The sequence below is a fragment of the Lucilia cuprina genome, chromosome 5 (genome assembly GCF_022045245.1).
Source record: "Lucilia cuprina isolate Lc7/37 chromosome 5, ASM2204524v1, whole genome shotgun sequence".
Classification (NCBI taxonomy): Eukaryota; Metazoa; Arthropoda; class Insecta; order Diptera; family Calliphoridae; genus Lucilia; species Lucilia cuprina.
The window spans coordinates 31549158-31559323 of NC_060953.1; the positions used below are offsets into that span (position 1 = coordinate 31549158).

Sequence of the window (10166 nt, forward strand, 5' to 3'; positions counted from 1 at the left end):
GAGGAAGTCAATCGTCACTTAACACCCTACAAAGAGACAGTTAAGAGACGATTGCCTCCGCTCTCGCTTACAAAAGGGGACACTAAAGTGACGACTGTCTTCATTCTCGAAAAAAAATAACTTCTAAGAATATAATCTCTAGGTTACTTAAGGACAGTAAAGAGACGACTGTCTTCACTCCCACTTACAAAGAGGACGACACTAAATTGACGACTGTCTTCATTCTCGATTACAAAGGGCACATTCGTGACGAATGATCCAAAACATACGAAATACGATCGTCCAGGTGGGTAACTATTAGTGAAAATTAGTGTCTTTTTCGTATGCATTGAGACTTTGTCGAACTGCTGGGGCTCTATTAACGTTCTTTGGTTTATGTATTGGAAAATTACAAAGTGAAACTGTCATTCTATGCAAAAAAAAAACAGAGCACTCATAAAAATATACGTATTACAAATTTGTCTAATCTTGAAAAATTTACAAAACTTAATTTATCAAAAATGAATGTTTTAAATAAATTTAATAAATTCTCAAAAATTGGCTTGGGTAAGTATGTGTGAAGAGATTTTAAAACATGTCTATAGTTCATTGTTAAATTTATATGCCAATCAATAGCCTTGCAAAATGTTGTACAACAAAACACTCTGTGTTTTCCCCAAGTATTCTCTGTAAATTGTAGTCACTTTTACCAGAAATATTCGGCTGTTTGTTCGAAGAAAGAAGATGGTAAACATAAGTTAAATAATTGTGTCCTTAACATTTGTTCTAAAACTCTTCACGATCTGTAAATATTTAATGAATTTATATGTAGATATTACTACTGATGTTGATTATTGTGAACCTGAACCAATTTGTGAAAATGAAACGCCGAAATCTTCAAGAACCGATAAAACTGGTAGCAACACCACAGTAGTTGATAAAACCCTTTCCAAAGTTGGGCGTATACATGCTGTTATTGGTCCTGTTGTTGATGTAATTTTTGACGATGAAAATATACCAGACATTATGAATGCAATGGAGGTTTCAGACTATAAAGCCGGTCCAAGATTAGTTTTAGAGGTTTGCTATTAAAATACGATATAGCTATTTAATATTTGCGAGAAAAACTTTGTAAAAAATTTCAAATTTTGTTTCGTATTAACTCTTAAAGAAATCATAATCTGAATTCATTACCTTTTGTAATTAATACTCCATACTAGGTATTTCATCATTTAAGCAATAATACTGTGCGTTCAGTTGCTATGGATAGTACTGAAGGTTTACGAAGGGGTCAAAAAGTTACTGACACTGGACATCCTATACGTGTCCCCGTTGGGCGAGCCACTCTTGGCCGTATTATTAATGTTGTTGGTGATCCAATAGATGAACGAGGTCCAATTAATTCCGAATTTCATTCATTTATTCATGCTGAGGCTCCTGCAATGACAGAATTGAATGTTAATCCTGTTTTACTGGAAACAGGCATTAAGGTACCATTTTACATACTCAACTTTACAATAATAAAGAAATATTTACATAAGTAACTCTGTATATAACTCCTAAAATGAGGCATACTTTATATTGTATAAGAGATCTTTTTCTCTCTTATACAAAATCAAAGGTTTTCCAAAAAAAGTTTCCCAGTGTAGTCAGGAAAGTGTTCCGGAAAGAAACACTTTCTCCAACCTAACAATAAGTGGCGGTCCATACTGCTTTTGCTTTTAAGTTAATGCTTTACATTAATATTTTTCTTAAATTCTACTAATTCGTAACAGTTTTTAGCTTTTGATCAGACCTATTAAGGAATAATAATTTGTAGGTGATAGATTTATTGGCACCGTATGTTAAAGGCGGTAAAATCGGACTATTTGGTGGGGCTGGAGTAGGAAAAACAGTTTTGATTATGGAATTAATTAACAATATAGCTAAGGCGCATGGTGGATATTCTGTGTTTGTGGGTGCAGGCGAACGTACTCGTGAAGGCAATGATCTGTATATGGAAATGATTGAGTCCAAAGTTATTTCATTAGAGGATGATAAATCAAAAGTTGCTTTAGTCTATGGTCAAATGAATGAACCACCTGGTGCTAGATCACGCGTAGTTCTGACAGGTCTCACAATTGCCGAATATTTTCGAGATATGGAAGGACAAGATGTTTTGTTATTTATTGATAATATTTTTCGTTTTACCCAAGCCGGCTCGGAAGTATCAGCGTTATTGGGTCGCATACCATCAGCGGTGGGATATCAACCTACATTGGGAACTGATATGGGTATGAATATCGTTTATTAACTAGTGGTATACATTCTTAAAAAAATATTTTCATAAAGGCACTATGCAAGAACGAATCACTAGTACTAAAAACGGCTCAATTACCTCAGTGCAGGCTGTTTATGTCCCAGCTGACGATCTAACAGATCCGGCTCCAGCTGCAACATTTTCTCACTTAGATGCAACCACAGTATTGTCTAGACCAATAGCAGAATTGGGAATTTACCCGGCAGTGGATCCCCTGGATTCGTCATCTCGCATTATGGATCCTATGATTGTGGGTGAAGAACATTATAATGTTGCTCGCTCCGTCCAAAAAACATTACAAAACTACAAATCTTTACAGGTAAATTTCAAAATAGTTATAATAGTAAAATGTATGTCCATTAATATCTAATGTAACTATGTATTGTCAAATATATAGGATATTATCGCCATTTTAGGTATGGATGAACTTTCGGAAGAAGACAAACTCACTGTTGCTCGAGCCCGTAAAATGCAACGTTTTCTATCACAACCTTTTCAAGTGGCTGAAGTTTTTACGGGACATGCTGGTAAAATGGTACCGGTTAGTAAAACCATTGAAGGATTTAAACGGCTATTAAATGGTGATATGGACGACATGCCAGAAATAGCCTTTTATATGGTAGGTGATATTGATGAAGCAATTTCAAAAGCAAAAGATTTAGCTGCAAAATTAAAAATTTAGATTCTTATTAAATTAATTAGGTATCATTGTTTTTATTCATACATATATCGTCGCCGTTTGCATTTCAGGTGGCAATATATGTATATGTTGTGAGTTAATTTTATTTAATTTTTCTTTCATAATTTCATGTTGAACTTTTAAAAGCATTGATTTGGTTATTCGCAGTTTTTAAGTATTTCAAATAATAAAAATTTGTTTAATTTTTATATATCCGTTTTTTATTTACTATAGATAAGAGCCATCTTTTGTTTAAGGTATTTTCAGACTACAATACTGAATATTAATACTTGTCAGAAAATCATGTAGTATAATACAATTTCGTAGTCTAAATACAATTGGATTGATTATGACAAAAAATACTTCTGATTTTTATGACATACCGACCGTATTTTAAAGTTTTTGAAAAATTTCAAAAATTTCTAATTTTTCATATGTATCAAAGTTGTAATTAAAAAAAGAAACGTTAGAAACAATTTTCATCTGAAAAAAATAAACAGGCAAGTAAAATAAATTAAACATAAACGAAAAATTTAAGAACGCAGTTGAATTTATAAAGGTAAGAATTGATAAAGAGTATGTCTGGAATATTTATGTATTTTTCTTACAGATTTTTTGATATACCGACCAAATTCTATAATATTTTTATTTTGAAATGTATTAATACTCAGTATTGTAGTCTGAAAATACCTTTAACTATATTATGCTTCTATTTAAAGCAATATTGCCAGATGTAGAATTAATTTGGAAACTTAAATTATTATTTAAAACAGATTTTGTCTATGACGAGCCCGTGTTCATATTAGACAATTACTTGACAAAACGTCGGCAGAAAAATTGTCAATTAATGCATAAAGGTAACAAAATGCTGATTTTATCAGATAACTTTATTAAAATAATGCTATATTTTATGAGAAAACTACTGTTTTTATTAAATGCAATTTTTGTAAATAAACACTAATTTCACTGAAACTTATGTTAAAAAACAAAATTCTAAACAAATTGTTATCAAGACAACACTGTCATAACGACGTTATAACGCTAGTAAATGCAGTCCGTACCTGCTAATTTTTATAAACTACACCACTTTAGTAGGGAGGGTATATTTGGTTTGTGCTGATGTTTGTAGCATACAAAAATATGCGTCCTATACCCACCTTAAAGTATACCAATCGGCCTAGAATCGTTTTCTTAGACGAAGCTATGTCCGTCCCTCCGTCTGGCTGGCTGTCCAATTAAACTTTGTGCGCAAGATATAGGACGCAATTTTCAAGATAATTGGATGACTTTGCACACACGTTTTATCTGGCCTAAGGACGAAGCCATTGAAAATGGTTAAAATGGGTCTATTATTTCATATAGTCCCATAGAACAAAACCCCCCGAAAAGGGCTTCTGAGCTCATAACTATGTTAAATATACATGAATCAATAAAATGCGTCACAACTAAGTTTTATAGAAGTCTTGATAATCTTGCCAAATTTCATAGAGACAGAGCTTCATTTGACCCTAGCTCCCATACAAAATCCTATTCAAAAAATTACTTGAATGTCCAAAATTAACTTATAAACACAAATATCGCGATGAAATACAGCACAATAAAATATTATATAAATATAAATATATTTACAAAATTTTATCGGGCTTGGTAGATATTTGCTCCTAGCCCCCATATAAAGCATCTTTCAGAAAATAAGTTTTCATCCATAAATTGCTTAAATGTATAGGAAATGAATATTGAAGATAAATGCTTTATTATGAAAAATAAATCACATTTAATATTTATAACTGGTGTAGGGTATCATATGGCGACCACGCCCGACTATACTCTCTTACTTGTTAACGTTTCCATTACATTTCTTTTTTTTGTGAACATTGGCATTATCCGTGCCCCCTTAAAAAAATCATGATTTACTTGGCTGGTCCAAAAGGATAAAGCGCCATCAACAATTTCAATAATTTTAATACCTATGTTTCAAATATTTTATTAATCTGTGGTCTAAGCCAATTAAACATAACTTCACTTGAGGTAAAACGAAAGCACGAGGCTAATGTAGACCACACATAACTTTGAACAGTTATGTGAAGTACCACACTACACCAGTGCGAGCGAGACGTAAAACTGTCAAAAGCCAGGCAACAAACACAAGTCTGAACGCGTTTATGAAATAACCGCGATGACGCGAGAGTTGTTCCCCAACTCAGACCTGAATTACGAATGTACATTACATTTAATTGTATTAATATGTAATAATAAAACTTAATATTTTTTTACCTTAAATTAAAACTTAATTTCTTTGATATATGGATATTGGCCCGTTTGTATAGAGAGAAAATAAAATACTTAGAAAATGGAAAGACATTTATAATATCTCTTATGTTAGCGTAACAAAATAATTTTCGAGATATTGCCAAACATTGTTTAAAGTTCGTAACATAGTATTTTTATTTACATTATTAACCTTCCCAAAATCGTACTTTAGTCACTAAATTTGTTTGTGTATGTATTTTTGTTTTCTTCACATTGTCTGTAGTTTATTCAATAACAACAAAACATATTTTACCGGTTGTTGTTAAGTTTAGTGATTGATGATCAAAAAAGAAGAAGATATTATTAAATAATTTATGTAAACATTTGGCAAACATGTTGAGAATTATAAGATTTCCAACTATTTCTCGTTTTTATTCAATTAAACATGAGGCCAAGGAACCAATCAAATATACTACAACAATTAATTTGCCAAAAACAAAATTTCCAGCACGTCTTAGCGCTGTAAAACGTCAGGAACTTGAAAATAAACTGATTTCTGTGAGTAATAAAACTTATTTATTGTCTTTAGATTTTTATAATGAGTATCATCGAACTTTCTGTATCGCAGACAACATTCGCTCAAACATATCAATACCAGGATGAGAATCTTAAGGAACCATCATATATATTGCACGATGGTCCTCCGTATGCAAATGGTGACTTACACATGGGTCATGCTGTTAATAAGGTTCGTTAAGAATTGGGTATGTATATAACAAAATAGGGTAAATGCACCTAATGTCGGCATCACCCAGTAGTCGGCATCTTTTACATAAAAATGTAAATAAATAAGAAAAGCTGTACAAATTTATTAAGGTTTGATCTATATTTCATAGAAAATATGGTCTTTTTGCTTTATGAAATGAGTAAATTTAAGTAGGATTACTAATTTCCTCTATATTTGACGTTTTTTAGTGACAGCTTTGCAGCATTTGTAGTACTGTCAGTTTTCTTAAAAAAAATTTAGTTTTAGTGCCACCTTAAACAAGTGAATATTTATATGAAATTAAATGATTTATTTGACAGAAATTGATTTAAATGAAAGAAAACAGTTGAAATATTTAATTTAAAGTGAAAAAGTTAGTTAAAAATATATTTTTTTGTAATTTTAATCGCTGCCGCCATTAGGAACACAATTTTTTATGAATTCTTATTGTCGGCATAGGGGTGCCGACTACTGGGTATTAAGTTCGATCATACGTATTCTATAGTCGGCACTCTAAAATTTATTATTTCTCTATAGAAAATTGGGTATATAACTATGAAAAATTTCTATATAACAATTTTCTCTTCAAAAATTATATGTATAACAGTTATTTTTGTAAAAAAAAATTTATGTATAACACTTCTCTATAAAAATTTATGTATATTACAATTTCCTCTATAGAAAATTGATTGTACAACATTTGTTTCTATAGAGAATTATGTGTATACAATTTTTTTTCTATAGAAAATTTTATGTATAACAATTTTTGATACAAAAAATTATGTGTATATCAGTTTTCTCTATGAAAAATTGTGTGTATACCCTTTTTTTCTATAGAAAATTACTTCTATAATAGCTTTTTCTACAGAATTTTACAATTTTTTACTACAGAATATAATTTTCTATACAAAAAATATGTGTATAATAGTTTTTTCTATTAAAAATTTTGCATATTGAAATTTTTTCTAACAAAATTGCTTCTTAACTGTGTTTTTACAAAAAAATTATGAGTGTAACATTTTTTTCTATAGAAAATTCCTAGTATGACAATTTTTCTATAGAAAAGTGTTCTTATTATAATATCCTCTATGAAACTTATGTTAAATTTTTTCCTATAGGAAATTGCATATTTTTATAAAAGATTTTCTTTAAAAAACAGTACATATAACACTTTTCCCTATAAAAAATTACTTTTTTCTCTAACAAAAAATATAATATTGTACAGAAAATTGCATGTATAACTCTTTTTCTATAGAAAAAAATGTTATTATGTATACTTATTACAATTATAATTATGTTCATAACATATTTTTCTACAGAAAAAAACGATATTATTACAGTTATTTCTATAGAAAAAATTTAATTAAATATTTTCTTTGGAAAATTGTGTATATATCACTTTTTTCTATAAATAAATATGCTTTTATCAAACAAAAAATCTACTGCCGACTATAGGGACATTTTTTGTCGAACTTAGGAACACTGGTGCCGACTATTGGAAAATGTGGAGTTTTTAACAAAATTTACAAATTACTAAAAATTAGTTATTTGTTTTTCAAAAAAGTTAAATAGATCTAAAACTTAACTAAACACATAATTGAAATAACTAAAAATCATCGTAATAACATTTACCGACTCTTTAGGGGGATAGTTTGAAAAAGAGAAAAAAGTTAAACTGCCGACTATTGGTACATTTACCCTATATAATATTCACATCATTTGTTTACAGATTCTTAAGGATATTACAATTAGACATCATGTGGTAAAAGGACAAAAGATTCATTATGTTCCTGGTTGGGATTGCCATGGACTGCCAATAGAACTTAAGGCTTTGGCCTCCACTGACGGCAAGAACAATGAGAAATCACCAAATATAATAAGATCGAAATGTAGTTTGATAAAAAATCATAGTTGGTATTTTTATATTTTATAGGACGTTTTATTTCATTTTAGCAAGACAATTTGCCTTGGATGCTATTGCCCGACAGAAGGAAGAATTTCGTTCATGGGGCATTTTGTCTGATTGGCAAAGGAGCGACCGGCTTTATTTTACTTTTAATCCAGATTTTATATGCAATCAATTGCATTTGTTTTTAGATTTTTACAAAAAAGGTTTAGTATATCGTGATTTGAAACCAGTGTATTGGTCACCTTCATCTAGGTAATTGTAAAAATTGTTACTTTATAACTTACAGCAGTAATTTAAAATTTAATCTCTTTAGAACTGCCTTAGCGGAAGCTGAACTTGAATACGACCCAAATTTTGTTAGTCCGTCGGTTTATGTTCGTTTTGAATTGAAATCTTTACCTCCATCCATTAAACTTGTGGAGCAGCAAAAGCTGTTTGCTTTAATATGGACAACAACACCATGGACATTGCCAAGTAATCAGGCAATTTGTTTTAATCCCAATTTAGAATATGCTATCGTTGAGTTAAAAACTGACACAAAAAACTTTGTGTCCACGGATCTTTATTTAATTGCTACAAATTTAATTGTGGATTTTGTAAAAAGCACAAAAATTGAATGCACAGTGAAGGAAACTATAAAAGGTGAGATTTAAATTGGACTCACAAATTAAAAATTTTTTATATTTTATGTTTATAGGAACTGATTTGATTCACTGTACTTATCAGCATCCTATTTACGAAAATGAAGATTCATTGCCTTTTCTTGATGCTTCTCACGTACAAGACACTAAGGGCACAGGCCTAGTTCATACTGCACCAGCTCATGGTCCCGATGATTTTCTAATATGTTTATCTAAAAAAATTCCTGTGGTAAGTTTTGTATGTTTGACTGTTATACCAAACACCTTATTCCGTTTTTGAAAAATGAAAGAAAACAATGTACATTTAACGCATATGCTGCTATCTTACTCTTAGAAATCTTTAGTAAACGAAGAAGGTATTTACAACTCCGATGCACCCAGTTATTTAAAGGGAAAAAATGTGCTTAAAGAAGGAAATAATTTGGTCTTGAATAATATAAAAGATGATGTCCTATTTTCGGATACCTTTACTCATAGTTATCCGCTAGATTGGCGTACTAAAGAACCGGTTATAATCAGAGCTAGTGAGCAATGGTTTATAAATACATCGGAGCTTAAGGAAAAGGCTGTTAAAGAGGTCTGAACAAAAAGCATCTCGTTACTGTTTTAAAAATACTTAATTTTTAATGGTGTATTTTAAGATTGAAAAAATTGAAATATATCCTCGTGTTAATGCCGAAGCGAGTAAAAATGCTTTAAGGACACAAGTTATGAAACGTCCTTATTGGTGTATATCAAGACAAAGATCCTGGGGTGTACCAATACCAGTATTTTACCATAAAAAGACGGGAAAAGTGATATGTGATGAGTACGCATATATGAATACAAATTTGTATGTATATTAATTATACCCAAAACATTTCTGTTTCTTGGTTTCAGAACAATTTTGAGCCATATTTGTAATTTGGTTACCAAAGAAGGTAATATAGATTTTTGGTGGTCAATGTCTGTGGAAGAACTTTTACCTTGTGATCGTTTAAAAAATTTAAATATAAACATTAGTGAGGTGGACAAAGGTATGGATATCTTCGATATTTGGTTTGATTCCGGTAGTACGTGGTCCCACGTCTTAAAAGACCAACAAATTGCAGATTTGTATTTAGAAGGATATGATCAATTTACTGGTTGGTTTCAATCTTCCCTACTAACTAGTGTTGGTGCTAGAGACTGTTCACCATATAAGTATATAAAAATGTAATTATTTGGCAACAAATTTATACTTTAAAAATTATTTAAAGGGCACTTTTTGTACATGGGTTCACAGTAGATGAAAAAGGTCACAAAATGTCAAAATCTCTAGGGAATGTTATTTCACCTACAGATATTCGGAAAACCTATGGTGTTGATGTTTTAAGGTATACATTTGTTCTCTAAATAAACTTATTTATTTTAATTTGAAAATGATAGATGGTGGGTGGCCTCGCATGGTACACAACATATGGCCATTACAGTCAGCGATAAATTGCTGCAACAATCTGCAGAAAACCTTAGTAAAATTCGGTCTACTTTACGCTATCTAAATGGTGCAATTGGTGAACGTACCAATAACAGGTATAGCAAAGCTACTGACAAACAAATCTATCTAAACCGTTATTTACTAAATAAATTATACGATTTTGAAAAAGAGGTTTGTACAAAAAAAA

At 30.6% G+C, this 10166-nt stretch overlaps 2 protein-coding genes and 1 long non-coding RNA gene across 3 annotated transcripts in view; 2 read left to right on the forward strand and 1 right to left on the reverse strand.

The window, feature by feature from the left end:
* Positions 1 to 60: 60 nt before the first annotated feature.
* Positions 61 to 3269, reverse strand: LOC124420394. The gene is made up of 5 exons (XR_006941174.1): positions 3003 to 3269; positions 2357 to 2940; positions 1174 to 1416; positions 842 to 1064; positions 61 to 782 (listed from the first exon to the last, which is right to left on the reverse strand). It is a non-coding gene; the product is annotated as an uncharacterized LOC124420394 (long non-coding RNA).
* LOC111690796 (ATP synthase subunit beta, mitochondrial) lies at positions 425 to 3166 on the forward strand. Its single transcript, XM_023453359.2, has 7 exons — positions 425 to 546; positions 616 to 726; positions 812 to 1059; positions 1200 to 1469; positions 1799 to 2252; positions 2311 to 2597; positions 2676 to 3166. Exons 1-7 carry the CDS (start codon positions 501 to 503, stop codon positions 2958 to 2960), a joined length of 1701 nt encoding a protein of 566 aa, XP_023309127.2. The 5' UTR covers positions 425 to 500; the 3' UTR covers positions 2961 to 3166.
* Positions 3270 to 5503: 2234 nt separating the features above from the next.
* The window catches only part of LOC111690805 (isoleucine--tRNA ligase, mitochondrial), a 5535-nt gene continuing 872 nt past the window's right edge, over positions 5504 to 10166 (forward strand). The window contains exons 1-11 of the mRNA XM_023453372.2: positions 5504 to 5765; positions 5836 to 5955; positions 7703 to 7862; positions 7927 to 8134; positions 8196 to 8524; positions 8580 to 8752; positions 8858 to 9100; positions 9165 to 9331; positions 9403 to 9705; positions 9762 to 9878; positions 9931 to 10150. Coding sequence (XP_023309140.2) covers positions 5601 to 5765; positions 5836 to 5955; positions 7703 to 7862; positions 7927 to 8134; positions 8196 to 8524; positions 8580 to 8752; positions 8858 to 9100; positions 9165 to 9331; positions 9403 to 9705; positions 9762 to 9878; positions 9931 to 10150 — 2205 coding nt within the window. The 5' untranslated portion in view covers positions 5504 to 5600. The remainder of the gene's footprint in view (positions 5766 to 5835; positions 5956 to 7702; positions 7863 to 7926; positions 8135 to 8195; positions 8525 to 8579; positions 8753 to 8857; positions 9101 to 9164; positions 9332 to 9402; positions 9706 to 9761; positions 9879 to 9930; positions 10151 to 10166) is intronic.